This window comes from Aptenodytes patagonicus, chromosome 2 (genome assembly GCF_965638725.1).
Source record: "Aptenodytes patagonicus chromosome 2, bAptPat1.pri.cur, whole genome shotgun sequence".
Classification (NCBI taxonomy): Eukaryota; Metazoa; Chordata; class Aves; order Sphenisciformes; family Spheniscidae; genus Aptenodytes; species Aptenodytes patagonicus.
The window spans coordinates 3,966,279-3,985,279 of record NC_134950.1 but is presented as its reverse complement, the minus strand read 5'-3'; the positions used below and the strand labels follow the sequence as shown (position 1 = coordinate 3,985,279).

General features: G+C 39.2%; 1 protein-coding gene across 12 annotated transcripts in view; it reads right to left on the bottom strand.

Moving 5' to 3' along the window:
- Positions 1 to 19,001, bottom strand: part of PTK2 (protein tyrosine kinase 2) — a 226,338-nt gene that overhangs the window by 14,334 nt on the left and 193,003 nt on the right. For all 12 annotated transcript variants that reach the window (XM_076329035.1, XM_076329036.1, XM_076329037.1 and 9 more), the window contains 5 exons: positions 17,456 to 17,567; positions 14,495 to 14,581; positions 13,152 to 13,289; positions 9,832 to 9,963; positions 576 to 638 (listed from right to left, as the gene is read on the bottom strand). In XM_076329035.1, coding sequence (XP_076185150.1) covers positions 576 to 638; positions 9,832 to 9,963; positions 13,152 to 13,289; positions 14,495 to 14,581; positions 17,456 to 17,567 — 532 coding nt within the window. The remainder of the gene's footprint in view (positions 1 to 575; positions 639 to 9,831; positions 9,964 to 13,151; positions 13,290 to 14,494; positions 14,582 to 17,455; positions 17,568 to 19,001) is intronic.

Here is a 19,001-nt window from a genome sequence, read left to right as displayed (position 1 = left end):
CAGGAGTTAAGCCAGTAAGAAAGAATACCACAGCTGCAGCTGTTGTCTGGCACTAAATGAATGGCTATGGGGTTTATTCCATTAGTTTCATAGCAGATCATTTACCCCAAACAGATTTCTGGATAATACAACAGTAACATTTACATTCTTTGTAAGAAAACCCTTCAGATATTTAAACAACTGCAAAAGTTATTTTAATCCTGCTTCCTGTTGACAGAACTTTAAGAAAACTATCCGCATTTTTAAATAAAAGGGCCAATTATACGGCACATGAACATTAAAAAAATTATTGCAACATATTTGTGGAAACATTTTAGTATTTGTTACAACAGCAGATTCAAGGGGGGAAAAAAAACCAAACCCCAAATCCCCCAAACTGCTGCATGAACAAGTTTGCCACGGCTGCTGTTCCCACGGAAGCTGAGCCTCTTGGGAAGTTGTAGAACCATGTAGTAATAGTGGAAACGTTTAGTAAAAACTTTAAATCATCTCCCTTAATCAAGACAGCATACAGCATGTTCTACCAGGAAACCGGAGAAAGAGTTGGGATATGAAAAGATCCCACACATACTTACTGGGCCCTGGAGACCTCCATCCTCTCGGTCGATGCTGCTTCTGGAGAGCCGCACATCGGGTTTCTAAAACAAAAATTAAAAAATTCATTCTGTACTCTGCTTACCGATTCATGCAACCTAGGCTTAAAATCATTATAAAGACAGGAAAATACTATTAAAAATTTACACTGACAAATACAGATGTCATTTCATTCCAGTCTATACACCCCCGCTGCTGCGACTAGCACAACTGCAGCTACTGAAACTCCTGGCAGCCTTCTCGACTGCTTCTCAACCACCCATTCTCAGCGCACGTGTAAAAATGCTTGTTATAACTATTGATAGTACCGTTTCCCTAACACAACATTGGAAAACCTGCATTTTAGTTTTCTCAAAGGCAGCAAAAGTTGGGTTTTTAAAAAAAATTGTTTGCTTCCCAACAGCAAAATTGCAACCACGGGATGAGAAACGCTGTGCATTAATTCCTGCTTCCTGCCTGAGGACGGCTTATATGTACTTGGCTCCCTCTCCAAGCCTGCAAATGGGGCCAATTACTGGAGCTCTTTAAACACTGCGTCTGGATACAGAAAGCTAATAAAGACATCCAGATGCACCATTCTCCTGATACAAGCGACAAACAAATGAATTTCTATTTTATACGTTTTAAGCGAGATACAGGAACTTGGGGCTTGATTGTTTTAAAAAGTAAAAATAAGACTGGCCCATTTTTTTTTCGCATAGAAACCAGTCATTTTTCTCATCTCCCCAGCAAATCTAGGTACATTATACTTATTCTTCGGGGACAACATTAAGTACAGGGAAAGACAAAGGAAGAGCTGATGTGAAACAAAGGTTAACGCTAATCTGAAGATACAAGTTCAGCAAAATGAGAGTGCTTTTCTAGTCCGCTAATTCTGGCACAGAACAACAAAGAAAGAGGATTTATTTGACTCTTCAGTTCACTATCCTATGAGACTCAGAGTTCATTCTCTTCAGAAAATGGATAAAGTGCATATCTGCATCAGTGTAAATGCAACTTATTTCATATGTCTGTATGGATATATACGTAAAATGGACACACACAGAATAAGAATGAAAATTTTTTGTTCAGAGAAATGCAGGCATGTGAATATTGACCATAACTAAACTGAGCCCATGTTCTTCAGGGTCAGTTTTGGGGGACAAATATACTCACTTCTTGTTTAAAGCTACTTCAGATCCCTTTCCTTCTTTCTTTCTAAAAGCACTAAAGAATAATTCCAACTTGCAGATCCTGCTAAATGACCCTAAAAAGCCAGCAGGGCAAACGGAACTTGCAAAGATACACTAATATTGATCTTTTATCATTAAAAATACTCCAATTGTGCTGGCAGTCTGTCAGAAAGGCTTATACTTTGGATTTTCATTCAGTCTTCCGCACACTGAGGCACAGCCAGAGACAGTCGCTGCCTGAAAGAACTTGCAGATTAAAAATAGACAAATCATACTAGACAGGGAAATATTTAACCCCATCTTAAACATGAAGAACTGAAGCAGACACAAGCAAGTAATTTCCCAATGTTTCTCCAGGAATTTGTGACAAATTTTATGATGAAACCTACCATTGATGAATCTCCAGTTTATTTCCTCTATTATGATGAAGGAATTTTTTCTGATTAAAGTCTCATTTGATATGGGTATGTTAGATACATCATTAGATATCTAAAGTAAGTCGTGATTCTCATTATATTTTTAAGCTAAAGCAAACAGCTATCCTTGTTTATCTACACATATGACTATCTACATTTCTATTACACTGATGTTCACAGTTTGCCTTTGCTTCATGTTCGTTTCTAGCCAAGGAAGTGCCCAAAGTCTTTGGAAATAATCAAAGACTACTTTATCACACGGGTCTTTAATGCTCTTTGCACTTTTAACAATTTATTACTCCAGAAATGCACACTAAACAGATGCCAAAGGTAATGAAATATTGAGCATTTTAAAAGATTCAGAAGCACAAAAATACACACTAGTCAACATAACAGATTTTTTCCTAGTATTGTAAGAAAAAAGATAAATTAACAGACATAATATCCATCTCCTCCCCTCCTTGTCTTACTAACAAGGTCCTCGCTTTCAGCATCTAAACTCTCCAAACGTGCAATTATACAACTTCATATCACAGCAACAATTCAATTACCCAAGTCACCACCAGCAGCAAACGTGCAGCATACGAGTGGACTTCAGGACATTACGTATGCGACCAGTATACAACCACCTAGCTACAGTCTAAGAATCGTTTCACAGAAAGGTTGTAAATACACATAAAATATTACTAAAATGAGTATTATTAACTTGACAAACACTTGCTTCACACATTGCCAACAAAAATACCGAGGCCTGTTGACCACCCCCATGCAAGCAAAGCTGTGGAAGGCAACGATGTTGCCCAGGCATCTCAGGTTCATCAAGAACCTGATCTGAAAACGAAGATACCAAGTGCCAATGGGTAATGGCAAACCAGAGGGTCCACAAGCAGTTTGTACAGCTACACAACCCACCTGCATCTCAGCAACCTGCATATTTAGAAATATCTTAGAAATAAGGCCTGAATATCTTTAGTGGTACATAAACGCAAGCCCTTTCAACTTCTCCGACATTTTCTTTTCCCTCTGCCCCATCAAAACTTGGATAGTTAGGAACACAAGGAACAACAGAGAAATATTCAACACACTTTTGTGCCCAATGACTAAGAGGAGGCCCAAATATATTTGTAGCAACTTGATTGTGTTCTAATAGATTTTAACAACTCCCATTTTAGTAAATGATATTCTGATTTATTCATTTGTATAGCTGTGGAAATTCCAAAAGACAAACTATTTTACAGGAAATGTGATATCTAAGATCAAACTCCCATTGTATTTTTAAATATTATTTAGCAGCAACTCTTATGCTTCTACAGCGATAAAAGCTTTAATTTTAGCCCCTCGTGCTGGCATTACATAGAAATGCATTGCTCAATTTTTAATACCGAGGTCCTTCAGATGTGTTTAATGCAACATTCTCTAGGTCAAAAATAAGCCTCACACCAGAACTGACCTGTTCTGTACTTTACACACCATTTTACAGTCCCAAAGCACACCCTTCCATCTTTCCAGTCCCTGCTATGGCCCTATACCTCCATGGCAGCCCTTCCAAAACCGCAAAGACTCCTCTGAATGATTCTCCTGTCCTGGTACTGGGCGTACCATTAGATATACAGAGCTTCTTGGCTGGACAGAAATGATCCTTTCCAAGAGGCAGCTAAAGGGGCTGGAAACTGGGTGGTGGGTGCTGAGGTGTGTTCAGCGTGCGTGCGTTTATGGAGAACATTTCTGGCACTTGTTGGAGCACAACTGTATTGAGGGTGTATATACAACAGGGAGATGAGTTGGAGGGGGGAAAACCCTCAAGACATCCACTTGATTGTGAAGCCCCCAAGTTGAACGTAGCTAGTAAGAGTGTATGTCTACAAAGGCCCTGCTTAACACTCTCTTAACAGTGTAAGACTGTTTCAGAAAATGAAGCCTTTGGGATATTGGAGACGTAGGATTTCTGCTTTTACCTGAAACAGTTGGCGCTTGTGAGTATGTTTTTCAAGCGTTGAAGCTAAACAGTGACCATGATGACAAATCATTTTCAAATGTGTTTCATACTCATAGTATGGTGGGACTTCTCAAGCATACAAACCGTAGTGCTCTGAATTTTTTTTTGTGTGTGAAAGTGCCAACTGTACTAAACTAAAATGCAAGTTTAAGCAAAGCCTTTTCTACTTACTATTATATTCACTACAGATACATATTTAAGGGAGGAACTGTATGTTATTAAAATCTTGCAGAAAATCAAAATCCTTCAAAAGTAAATGGATTTTTTCCTAATAAATAGTCTACTATCTGAAATCTTTGGAAACGTCAAGAGGACTTTTCAGACAGGATGCATATGTTGACAAACTGGAACATAATCTACTTTATTTCCAGTATTTCTGGTTACTCACTAATAAAAGAACATGTAAGTCTTGACATTCTCAGGACATGCCAAATGGTAATGTCTTGGTGGGATTTTCTCAGGCTAAAAATTAAAATCTTATTTTAGCAACAGTTCACATCAATTATATTTGAATTGCAGTTCTCAGTGTCAAAATAGGACAAAACCACAACTATGTGGGAATTTCAGAAAAAAACAAAACCAAACATGATAAGGAAACTATGTGAGTTATTTCTTCTTAACCTATCACAGAAAAGGACTATAAATTTCTTAGCACAACACTGCTCTGTCTGCTGAGGAGTTACTAAAAGGCATGCACATATATATCTTTATTTTATATAATTAAAAACAATGCCACATAACATCAATACAGCCACAAAGAAAGGTTCAAACTGGAAACTAAATATAAATGAGGAAGCAGGTAATTAAACAGGCCCAAAAGAAGAAAAGCATTCTGCAAAACATTCAGAGATAGTCAGCAACAGTGCCAAAAGTTACAGCATAAAAATCACTAACTTCACCATACTGCTGAACTTAAAAGGTCACCTTGAAAAGACACAGAACGACACGGTTTCTTTCCCACAACTTCTGTGAAGCAAACTAACTAGCTACCAGTTCAGTAGGCTCTCTCATGGCATCGCCACCACCATTGGTTTCCTATCTGGGGTTACAGGCGATTCTCCTTTTAGGTCAAACTCCATATTAAAATACAGAAAGTATACTCTCTCCTAGAACCAATTAAAAAAAATTAAATATCAGGATAGTTTTTGGCAGTTCCAAACTACTGTCAAAACAAATAAAAGCATCCTCAGGGGGCCTTTAAAAGTGATTTTAACTCAATGAATTAATTGATTTGCTTTTAAATTAATTCTACACACAAGAAGTCAGGGCTGGAAGATTAACGTACACATGCTGTGGCCCTAATGGAGTAATTTGATCCTTATGGGCTGATTTTCTGTGTGCGCAAATACTGTAAAGGAAAGCCAGCATGCTGGACGTAAGTGCAAGTATCGCAGCATGCATGCCAGACTGCAGGGTAATGGGCCAAATCTTTTAGTTACAGTGAGCTGCAAGTGCCAGCAGCAGAGAGGCCATTCGCAATTATGGAGCACTGCTTTTGGGGATAGAGGGTGTTTGTTTGGATTCTATATGCTATGCACTATGTGCAAGTAAAATCTTGATTAATCTTCATCAATTTTATTTTTTGGGGTGGAAATACCCATATGATAAAAAAACCTCAGGAGAAAGTGTAGAATGAGAACTTAATTAATTTCTTGTGATTCTGCTTGTCTGCTGAGGTCTAAACATCACAGGATATAAATGATGAATGAAAAAGTCAGTCCTCAGGACTGCAGCACCTAAAAATACCTAACAGTAAGTTTCCTTACATAGAAGGCCAAACAGACATCCACTTGTTTGATGTAACATGTTTGTACTGCAGCCATCTCACCCCTCCACCTGCATATGTCCTGGACAGACACTATCTTCTATAGTTAGTTACCTCTATCAAGCTTTAAGTGCAGTAATGCTTTGTCTTTGCTTCAGCTTCCTCAAAAATAATTCAGATATTTCTGTCCTCGTTCCTGGAGATGCTGATATCCAAAGCAATTTTATCATAAGCATGAAAGCCCACAAGTTTAATCAGTGTCCATTAAAGCTACCAGACTAGTGTGCAACATCCCCTCCCTATCAGGGGGTGGGAGGGAGCGTCAGTCCTGGAAAAAAAGTGTGTCGTCGTTCCCCCCCTCCCCCCAGTTCTCTTCTCACTTCCCAATGGATATTTTCAGTACAATTTAAAATTCAACACTTCTTTACTCTTCAGTTTTTACACAACAGATTTATTTTCATTCAGGAGCTTCCCATGAAGAGATCTGTTTGCTTTCTCTTTTTTCAGCAGAATTCAGAATTCTGGATTCTGTTAAAGCTGCAGCTTGCAAACAAAATTTCTATCTCCTTTCAAGTATTGACTAGTCACATGTTCTCAAAGGACCAGTTTCAGGCAAACCGCTTACACAGATAACAATCTCTTCAAAGCCTGGCAAATTTCCCTTTCAATGCCATTGCAATTTAATTCTTCATCTGAGGTGTCTCTTCTAGCAAACACAGCATTGGTGCTGTTCATACTTGTATTAACATGCTTTGAGTTGTATTTTTTCCCTGTAGAAGCAGCAATAGATTTCAAGTCATGAGCAAGTTGGTGTTACTCTGGGGAAACAAAAATTGTACTAACAGAAACCCCACTGAGGATTTTTCTTCTCCTTGCAGTGTCTTACATTAAATGATTTGCAGTTACTCCCCTGTGAGTCCAATTCTCAATAGTAGAAGTGAGATAAACTGTAGGAGCCTGAAGACTGTGTAAATAAAGCAGCTTTTGAAAGTAGCCAGTTTTAACTGAGAACGCTACCCTGTTTAGCTACATAAGTTAAAAATTAAGATCTGGCTCTACTCTCTCTATTGTTCTCTGTGCTCAAAAGGAAAAATATTCTTCTGAAACCTGCCTCTAGCAGGCAAGGGAGAGCCACGCTTCAGCAAAACAATTTTATCAAAATCTGAAGTTTAGTGCAGAAAGGCGTCTCAAAGCAAGTGAGAGACATAGCATCAATTTTGAAAAAATTAAGTTGCTTCTCCCCTCTAAATCACCTGGAGTGAAATTAGGGAAGGCCCTTCTCCCAAGAGAAGAAATGTCACTAGTCACTCACTAAAGGACACGGGGCAAGAAGTGTGTGCATGTAATATATGAATTATTTCTACACTGGACCTGTGTTTGGACTCTCGCGTATGAATTGCGGATATCCTTCAGGAGATCTGCAAGGCCTCCAAAAGTGACTCCCCACAGTGACTTTTCTACCATCTTGATTTCTTCAGGGCTAAACCACATTCCTTTTCCAAGAAAGGTCCATCTATAAACTGAAGATTCCTCTGACATACATCCTGCTATGGGTTCAAATACACCCTGTGGCTATCATTAGCTTGTTTAGCTTTTGACACAGTGTATAAATCTGTAACAGGCATTCAAGTATACACCCCAAAGTCTGTATAGTCAAAATGTTTATGTGGGAAGAAAAAGAACTGAAGTCTCTTATGGATTCCAGTTCCTCATTTTGGCCATTTAAATTCATGCTTACTTCCACTCAAACTTTCGCTGCTTTTTGCCTTTTTAACCTTCTGAGGTTTTACATCAACCAAATCCAGCTCTGGCAAAGCTGCAGAGCTGTATAGCTGCTCACAAGTTCATCAGTGCTAGTTCTCCTTTCAGTAGGGTGTTGCAATAAAAACTAACACATAATGAAAACACAGTAATTTCTTTCCAAACATATGCTAAGACTGTATTACAGATCAAAAGAAAAATCAGCAAGTCCCTCCTCAAGCAGCAATCTGGGGGACGGTAAACATTCTAATGGTCCAGAGGCTGAATCAAAACAGAATAAAAAACACTACAAATAATTATCATCTATTCTGCAGAAAAAGCCAGAAAGTTCAGAAAGGTCAGAAAGTTTTCTGCAGAAAGTTCCCACACAATCTACTGCCACCTGAAATCACAAAGCCTCATTCTCAGTAAGCATATTAATTCCTCAAAAAGTTCTTGACCATCTTGAAAGTTTTAACCAACAATGGGATCAAGTTGACCTCCTGGGCTTGTGAAAGTCACAAGCAACTGGTGCCACTCAAGACTGGAAAAGCTAATGCCTAAATTAGGGAAGAAATTTTCCCTTCCCCTCCCTCTCTTCAGCTTGTAATGAATTGTACAAAGCAATCTGGGTACAGTGGTTTCTTTACGGTCGTCCAATGGCAAACCGCAAATTCCCAAGTGCACTTACAAGGAAACCAGCCAAAAGCAAGCTTCAACATCCTTTAATCAAAAGTAACATCTTAACTCTGGTGCAACCTGGATCTTGGCTAGAACATGTACTGGACATGGGGGCATCTATCAGTAGCTCTCAAGAGCTAGTAGAGATTTATCCTACCTTGGTTGTCTTCACAGCCATCAGCTGTTCTGAACAGTTCTGAATACCATACATTAACTAAACCCCTGAGAGACTAAGACAATTCAATTGGCAAGGAATAAGGTCTTGGTAACATTGTCTATGTACAAGATCTGTTCTCCATTCCCGCCCACTGGCTTCCTGTAGAATAAAGCATAAATTCTCATTTTAAAGGAACTCAATGTCCTGGCTTCAAGATCCCTAAAAGACTGTTTCAAGTTCTGTGAGACAATCACGACCAGCAACTTTGGTGTCTAAAATAAAAATAATTCATCTGTACAACTAAGATTTTCCTGGAGACCAGCTCCAGACAGTGCAGAGAACACTTACAGAAACCATAGACCATTATCATCATCTGCTTTAAACAGAGAACGTATTTATTCAAACTCACCTCCTGTAACAAACCTATGGCACCTGCATTTATACAGGCATGTTTTGTAACTACGTACAACATAGAAGGCTTCCAAACTGAAACACTCCTTGAAATACGCTTAATACCAAACATGCGACTGTTTGTCACAACCCATACCACACCACTGTAAATTATCCACCTGTCAAATGAGGCTCACATACCTATAGGCTCCCCAGCATGAGCCTATACAGAGTAATATGCTACTACCATCTTCTGCTGTACCTGTAGCCATCAGTCTCCAGTAGGAGAACTTTAACACAGAACTTGGCTTTTGACAACTGGGAAGCCAGAGTTGAAATAAAAAACATACACCAGTGGCACTGACAAGAAGAAAACATGGAACTGCAGAGAAACAGCAACAGAAGATCCCATTACCAATGCATCTCTTCTTTCTCCTCCTGGTGATGTTCAGAGCTTTTTCCCCACCTCACAAAGTTCTCTCAAATTATTTCTTCCCACTAATGTGTCTCATTATTCCTCCAGTGTAAGACAGCTTACAACTCTTACTACAGTCAGGGTTGTTAGATGGCCGATGATTATCACTTTTTTAGGGGTAGAGTACGCACAGATCTATCTCCTTAAGAACAAACAGGCAATCTCCAGATTGGCACAGAATTATACCCACAACTTCCCACATATAAATACTCAACTGGATAAAGTGAGACTGACTAAAAAGCCCAGCTGTTCGAGGTATTTATAATACAGGACTCACTCACTAGCTGAACACTTAATTTAAAAACTGTTTCCAAACCTACATTTTGGTAGCAACTCTTAAGTTCAGTAAATGCTCTCATTTTACAGCAGTGATCAGTTTTAGCAAGCTGCAATAAAAAAAGAAAGATCAGAATGAATTAAGAAGCACTATGAAACGAAGTATTACCAGGAATCGTTCCTCTTTTTCAAGCCAGCGCTGATCTTCTTCCATCTCTTGTTGTTGTCGTATCAATCTTTCCTCCATGAGATGTGTGGGTAGAACCTGGCCCATTCCTCGTATGTCCAAAGTGCCCGAATCCTACAAAACAGAGTAAGTTTATTCAGTCTCACAACTTAAAATTTGTATAAACAGCTGCAAGAACTTATAGATTATAAAAGAACAGATTTTTTTAAAGCCCAAATGCACAACAGCAGTCAAGCAGAGTTCCTTCAACTCCTTATAAACTGAAGCAGACCATCAGAAGAAACTGTTTCCAACTACAGACATTTTATCTGCCTTGCTCCTAATCACTGGAACCAAAAAGATTTGAAAAATTCTGGTCTGTTTTTCAGCAACGTTGTCACTTCATATATTGCACTTCATTTAAGTTGGACAACAAAAACGGATTTATTAATTCCTTTTTCTTGGCCTTGAGCAATAATGTAACTATCCGGTTGTTAAAAGCCACAAGATACATTTTTTACCCAAAACAAATATGCTTTTCAGTTTTAGCTGACACTTGCAAAGCATGTCACAAAAACATTTTTAATGATTTTTGAATAAGTTTTTATGCATGTCTTAAGCTTACAATACTGAATATAACATATCCCAATGCTGTCTGGAAATCATTAGCAAGTAGTGTATAAATTAGTATTCTTAAAGAAGCCAAGGGGAGTTTGGTAGCAAACTTCACTGAGATTGTTTTTAGGTAACCAACTTCCAAAGCTTTTGTGAAAACTTTGGCTGTAACTTATTATTACGAACACATGCGAAGCATTCGTATCCTTGTCTCTAAATTGGAGAGACATGGATTTGACAGATGGACCACTTGATGGATAAAGAATTGGCCAGATGGTCACACTCAAAGAGTTGCAGTCAACAGCTCAATGTCCAAGTGGAGACCAGTGGTAAGTGGCGTTCCTCAGGGGTCGGTAGTGGGACTGGTGCTGTTTAACATCTTTGTTGGTGACATGGACAGTGGGATTGAGTGCACCCTCAGCAAGTTTGCTGACGACACCAAGCTGTGTGGTGCGGTCGACACACTGGAGGGAAGGGACCTTGACAGGTGGGCCTGTGCGAACCTCATGAAGTTCAACAAGGCCAAGTGCAAGGTCCTCCACATGGGTCGGGGCAATCCCAAGCACAAATATAGGCTGGGAGGAGAATGGATTGAGAGCAGCCCTGAGGAGAGGGACTTGGGGGTGTTGGTTGATGAGAAACTCAGTGTGACCCGGCAATGTGCGCTTGCAGCCCAGAAAGCCAACTGTATCCTGGGCTGCATCAAAAGAAGCGTGACCAGCAGGTCGAGGGAGGTGATTCTCTCCCTCTACTCCGCTCTGCTGAGACCACATCTGGAGTACTGCGTTCAGCTTTGGGGCCCCCAACATAAGAAGGACACGGACCTGTTGGAGCGAGTCCAGAGGAGGGCCATGAAGGCCATGAGAGGGCTGGAACACCTCTGCTGTGAAGACAGGCTGAGAGAGTTGGGGTTCTTCAGCCTGGAGAAGACAAGGCTCCGGGGAGACTTTATAGCAGCCTTCCAGTACCTGAAGGGGGCCTACAAGAAAGCTGGAGAGGGACTTTTTACAAGGGCAGGTACTGATAACACAAGGGGTAATGGCTTTAAACTGAAAGAGGGTAGATTTAGATTAGATACAAGGAAGAAATTCTTCACTGTGAGGGTGGTGAGGCACTGGAACAGGTTGCCCAGAGAAGTTGTGGATGCCCCATCCCTGGAAGTGTTCGAGACCAGGTTGGACGGGGCTTTGAGCAACCTGGTCTAGTGGAAGGTGTCCCTGCCCACGGCAAGGGGGTTGGAACTAGATGATCTTTAAGGTCCCTTCCAACCCAAACCATTCTATGATTCTATATGCTTCCACCAACACTTTATTCAAGCACGACATAGTTAGACTAAGTTGTTTCTACAGTCAATAACCTACAGGGATGTTGAACTACTTGGCACTACAACCCTCAACTATATACAGTGTTAACAACAACAGCACGGCAGCAAGACTGCCGTCTGACTGAGACTGAGACACCTATCTGCTCACCTGTATTTAACAAGTAAACATTTAAGTGATAACTGAGGTTTATCAGAGGCACAGGGAATAGAGCATTGGTTAGAGAGGAAATGGATGTAAGACAGAAGCTGCACGAAGTGAGTCTTTGTGGAAGGATAAAACGGAATGAAAAAAGTACAAAATATTGGAGGAGAACAGGAAAAAAATGATGGAAGGTTAGAGGGGGAATTAATTTGATGTTCCTTGCAGCAGCTCTGTGCAATCATGACAGGTTGAAAAGCACCTAACAAGAATACAACTCAAGAACAGTTTTCATCGGATCACAGAATCATAGAATAGTTTGGGTTGGAAGGGACCTCTAAAGGTCATCTAGTCCAACCCCCCTGCCGTGGGCAGGGACATCTTCAACTAGATCAGGTTGCTCAGAGCCCTGTCCAACCTGACCTGGAATGTTTCCAGGGATGGGGCATCCACCACCTCTCTGGGCAACCTGTGCCAGTGTTTCACCACCCTCAGCATGAAAGATTTCTTTCTTATACCTAGTCTAAATCTACCCCCCTTCAGTTTAAAGCCATTCCCCCTTGTCCTGTCGCAACAGGCCCTGCTAAAAAGTCTGCCGCCCTCTTTTTAGAAGCCCCCTTTAAGTACTAATAGGCTGCATTAAGGTCTCCCCGGAGCCTTCTCTTCTCTAGGCTGAACAACCCCAACTCTCTCAGCCTTTCTTCATAGCAGAGGTGTTCCAGCCCCCTGATCATTTTTGTGACCCTCCTCTGGACCCGCTCCAACAGGTCTGTGTCCTTCTTATGCTGATCATAGATCAGTTCATTTTTTGTTCTGGATAAGTTACGGAGAAGCCTCAAATACTTTAGCTATGCTGGACATCTCCCACAAGAGGTATTTTTAAACGGTAATGATACTACAGTTTTTTACATGAATGTTCCCATCTCTTTTAACAGCACTAAGTTTCAGTAAAGCCTTCTTTTAACAAACACAAAATATTTGCTATCGCTCACTTAGTTAAGATAGTAAGTAGTAATAACTTCATCAAGAATTTGTGTAAAGAGTACACTTTATTCCCAACCTCACATAGGAGGATTTGTTTCAAAAATAACAGAATTCAGTCATTACTCCCATCCCACTGCGGTAAGGCAATTTAAAAAATACCAGAGAAACAATTTTCCTACAATAATCTCCAGATGTACCTAAATAATAAAAAAGTGTATTTACTGTACAGAGTGCAACAACAGATGTGTCAGTTCACGATACCTCCATGTTTGGTTGCCACACTGATATTTCCTGAGGCCGATGATTCCAGGAATCTGCTTGATCCAAGAGAGAAGCCTGCCCAGGATAAATGCTGCCTGCCATGGCTGGTATCCCATGAGAACCAGGGTAGCCAGACACCTTGGGGGGTGGGGAGAAAAAAGGAAAAAAGAGTTATATTAAGACCTATGCTTCCCCATAATTAATAGCTTCCCCCCTGCAAGGGAGCAAATATGAGAGCACAGAAATGACTAAATTCAAGCAGTCACTGAGAGGGAGGAGGAGGGGAAGCAACATCAGAAGAAGGAAGCCAAGCCAAAATATGACACAAACCCTCTTTTTTAAGTCTTTGAGGATGCGTATCATAACATAATTACTTTAGGATAACTATAACTATATATAAATATATAGAAATATAACTGTAACTTTTGAGGAGAACTATAACTATTTGAGGATGCTTATCAAAACAGCAGCATTAGAAAGTATGTTTTAACCTCTGCACCCAAGAAGATCAAAGTCCTCTGATGAACAAAAATAAACCTATTGATACATCTGTAAGAGCTACACATGCACAGCTCATATTCAAGTTAATAGGAGCCTGCACACATCACTCTACAGAGCCATATAAAAATGTACCCCCATAGTGTATGTTACAAACTTAAGTCTTGAGTGACAGCATGTAATTAGTGTGCTTAGCTGCGCAGCCTGAAAACTTCTCCACAGGAAAATGAGTCTGAAGTACTCATTAAAACAATGAAAACCTCCCCCTCTCCATGGAAAAAAAAAAAAAGTCTCGACCGAGACTGCTGTATACGGCTGTAGCTTTGAACAAACCCAAGAATGCTTAAAGTACTTTCATGACAAACTTTTGTTTTAAATTTCTTCAGCACCATTAGGAAGAAAAGCAAAACCTGTGAGGATACGATGTGGTAGATCTAAAGGTGGCTATCAGCCAACAGAAAATAAAACTGTTTCAGAGAATCATCAGGGAGCAGAGTATCAATAAGCCCAAGGAAAGTCCACCAGTTAGTGCCATTTTATAAGGCAAGTAATTTTATAGCTTAGCACGAATGTTAACATGAATACCACATTCCTTCAATAAATACGAAAATGATGTGTTTCATTGTAGTTTTAGGAATCTGAGCACCGTATCAGATATGGAAGCATTTGCCATCTGGAGTAAACCTACCAGGTTGAGTTCGGGGTTTGTTCTGATGTAAAACAAAAACCATTTAACAGAACAGAATGCAAATAACCTGCGTAAGAAGTGAATCAATCCCACCAGCTGCAACTGAGTTATAAACCCCACATTTGAAAAAATACATGCACAGTGTTAAATGTAATACCTGGTAATGATTTGGCTGTACCATATGCTGTGGACTTGGATAAAACCCTTCACTGGATCTCGGACTGGGGTAACCAGGCCTACTGGGCTGTAAATGTAAAGGAAGTTTTAGAGTCTTTAGAAACAGAAAACTATGATCAGAAAATTACTCTTGGGTGAGACAAACATTTACAGGTGGTGCACCACAAAAGCAAGCTAAAAAAACCCCCTGAAATAAATATTCTAAAACAACTAACATTTTTTTAAACAATTAAAATTAAGTTTTCCTCCACTGTTGCTTGGAAATGGAAGCAGCTGAATTGTGTGCTTGGTATGTCAATAAATAATGCTTGCTCTGTGAATTCTTTGTGCATATTTAATTGCTTGCACTAAATGACCTGCTCTGTGCTGTTTAACTCTAGAGAAGACATCAGCTAAGAACATAATTCTTAAATCAAGTTTCCATGTGCAAATATAGCACTGTTTCTAAGTTCACAATCGGCAGTACATAAAGTTTTGCTATTAATTTGTTGCTTTTGTGACTGCTCCCAAAAGTAAATCCTTTTGCTTCAGTCAGAACACAAATCAAACTGGTTTGTTTAGCATGAATATTTCCATGTGTTATTCTGAGGACTGAAGTTAGTTTTGATAATTAACGTCTGTGTAATTAACTGCCTCAACATGGAAGGTGCTTTTGATCATATTCTGAACTCCATGGTCGCTTCATTATCCATGCTTTGTTTTGCAACCCATTCCCAGCCAAGAAAAAACAAGACAGAACTAGCTCCTATCAGAAAGGACAGCTAAAGAACAGCTCTCAATAGTCTTTATCTGACTACCTTGCTTTACCCCTTCAGGAGAAGGGCAATACTTTACACGTAAACAAACGAGATGTATAATCACAGGAATACATGAGAAAAGTCACCAGAAATCCGGACAGTGCTACCACAAAAAACTGCATGAAAAGGAGCCTGGTTTTCTGCACACATTGAACAGATCATCCTTTTGCCAGAATAGGTATAGAAATTTCACACTACTGAAAGAAGTAATGTTGGAAAATGTTGCTCAGAACAACATACTTTTATCTTCCAAGCAGAAATGTCCTGTTATTTTGTTTGATATTAACCTCCAAAGGTATATTTGGGTTTTTATTTGATGAGGAACAGTGCTGCTGGGTGTTTCAGGAGGAGAAAAAATAACCCAAAAGGGAAAAAAACCCCAAACCTCATCATTCTGCAAATGAGCTCCTTCAGTCCTTCTGGCAGTTAAAGGCGACCACCACATTACTTTGAGATTGCAGAATCTTATCATCACTTTATGAGAAATGTCATTATCATTCTGTACCAGGATCTTTTTTTGTCTTACGTTTCTAACTGAAATCACCGTGAGATACAAGTAATCTCATAGTCCAAATTGTGATATCTGTGAATTATTTGAGAACGTGTAGAAGTTTAAGGCTATAAATAAAATGGAGTTTAAGCCCTATAAAGACCTGAAACTTGCATAATGAATTGTTGGAAGAAAAAAAATCAGTTGTCATCATTAGAAAACTAGGTAACAAGAGATACTTAAACCCCCGTATCTATGAAATTCAACTTGTTCAAATGTCATTAGTATGCACATCCATATTTTACACAAAAAGACTGTATAAAAAAACCTAACCAACAACTGCATCGCATATACAGTGAGGACATACTGTCCCCCTCAAAAAAGATATGCAGTGGTTGAATTAATTTCAATCTTAACACATCTTTTGTCAAGTGTTTCAGTTCATACATCACACCCAAAGCTCTAACGATGATAATTTCTAATACAGTGTAGCTCATATATTACATTAGTAAAAGGTATCTATTCTATTCGGATTAGCCCCAAAGCCTCAAGACTAAACAAATTCTTCAAAAATGGTTGTTAACAATTAAGTAGCATATTGTTCCAATTTATGTTGTTTATTTGCTTCTGTAACTTGGAACATTATCTGTTTATATATACACCAAATCCCGCTAGTTAATCTCAGATGACTAAACAGGTTGATGGATTGTTTGCTGTTTTTAACTCTGAAATGAAAGCAACAATTCCACTGCCCATATTTCTTGGTTGCCATAAAGCTATCAAAATGCAGAATCAAGCTCAGAAATCTATCAGGCAACAACCAGGGTACGGGGAAACTAAATAAAATAAAAATAAGTTGCCCTCCTATGACTGTTGGGGGATGCGTGCAGCAGAAGGTGCCACACGAGTACTGCTGAAATCATTATCAGCACCAGAGCTTGCATATACAGCTATAGGAATTCATCCCAAACTGATCAGAACGCAGATAATATTCCACATTACAGTGGTGATTGCACAAAATGGAATTCTTCAAAATACAGGCTCAATCCTTCAAAGCGCAAAATAACTCTGATGAGAAGCAGACAAGTTACTGAGAGAAGAGAGTGCTCAGCAACTGGTGAGGTTAGACTACCACAGCTGCAGAACACATCAGCGACATCCAAACAGGACAGACATGTAATGAAACAAAATTAAGTGTAAACTAAAACACATAAGGTCCTTGGAAGCAAACCCCTAATTTTTTTTTCAGAATAAGGAAAATGCAATGAATTGGTTTCTATCTTCTCACTGATGTGTTATAAATAAACTTCATGGTGGTCTGAAAGCTCACTACCTAACGTTTCATAGGAGTGCTAGAAGAAAGAAGAATAAAGAAAAGGCCAGGAAACAATTTTGTGGCAACTATGGTAGTCTTTTACAAGTTAAACAACAAGAAACAGAAAATCATTAGGGTGATATTACAGCATGGATCAGTTCTAATAACAGTTCAAGTAGAGCCAGGTCATTTCAGGCAAGTATTAGCAGATGATGACAAAATTGGCCAGAATGCCGTTGTTTGAACAAACCTGTCAAAGGAGGCTTTGAAGAAATAAATGGAATAAAAAGGGGGGTTTTGTTTGTTTTTTAAACACACATAATTTGCAGTCTTAGCTACCTTGGGAGGAGCTTCATCTGATCCTCCTGAGTCCCAGGATACTGTGACTTGTCGCCTGGATTCCATTCTCATTCGTTCTTCTTGCTGCAGCTTCTCTTCCTCCAGTATTGTACTAAGAAAAAGATATTGTATTTAAGTAAAACTCCAGTTCAATGTCTAACAAACGTCTCCTCAGAGCTCCCACATTTTTCAGACTAATGAATACTATTTGACAAAGTACTTATATTGGTTAGGTTTCTGAAAAATCAGTATCAGGCAGAAATATTTCTGTAGGATTACCAGCGTGCTTTTAACAACAGAAGCAGCAGCAAGTTTTTAGAAAGCTGCGGTTGATCTTGTACAAAAATTTTTTTGTTCTTTTGATGTGTAGTTACACAGAGAAATCCTCAAAGACAATAAATCAAGCACTTAATTGCATGAAAACTTATTTTTGACAAGAAAATATTCTACTGAACTGCTGCAAAGGTTCAAAACAAACTGTAAATATTCTTTACTGAAACTCAACAGAGCTTCAGATCACTGGGATTTTTTTTCTTTTTTAAACAAAGCAGTCAAACATTTTAAATACTATGTCTTCAGCTCTTACATTTTAGCCTAACCAGGAACACATTCAGCAAACAAATTTAGCAAAACAGAAATATCTGATAGTATTCACTCAGCTTCTAAACATTCAGGTCAAAAGGCTACATTTTCAACAAAGTACACGACAGTAGTAAAACTAGTTCGCTACTTACCACTGTTCTGACTATTAAAAAGACTGTTTGAAGTTCAACATGATACTGCTGCCCCCACAGCAGCCTCCTCCCAGTTCTGCTATGTGGATTATTAATGTTGGATATTTGCCATTTGAAAAATACTCAGAATGAAGCTTTGAAATAGGGAGCTGCAAATTCCTTGGAGCTGCACGCTACACGGATATTCTTGAGATGTGAGTAGGGCAGATTATTTACACATCGATATCCCCAGTATAAAGATAATCCTGCAAAGGAGCTATTCCTGCTTCTTTATCACTCAAGAGTTTCGAGAAACAAAGCTAGGTTCTGAGTTTATCATCTCCCGTTCAGCCTGCTAAATAACCACCCAGAATTACTCATGCAGGGGATGAGATCAACTACAGCAATCTATTCTAATCTTGGAACTTTACTGCTTATTTCAAGAATAAATTCCTGCTTGGATGGAGACGAGAACTCTGCTTTTCCTTACTCAGCCAAAAAAAAAATCTATGCCACTTCTAAAAAGCAGAGAAGTCATCTTGTCTCACTGCAGCTAAACCAAGTTTGTAAGTATTGCTGCAATTTCAATCCATCATTGCTGAAGTAACACAAGAACGTGGAACAAAACCAAAATCAGACAAGTTATTTGCAAAAGTCATCCTGATATAACTACCACGGAAACACGGCTACAGCCCAACGAAGGGAACTAAAAAGAGAAAATCTTTCTATTTTACCTCTCTCTTCCATCAGAATAAGGAAAATGAAATATTTCCTACTTGAACCCATGAAGAACTAGCAAAAAACCACCGCTTTAAAGCTAGGTCACACTTCAG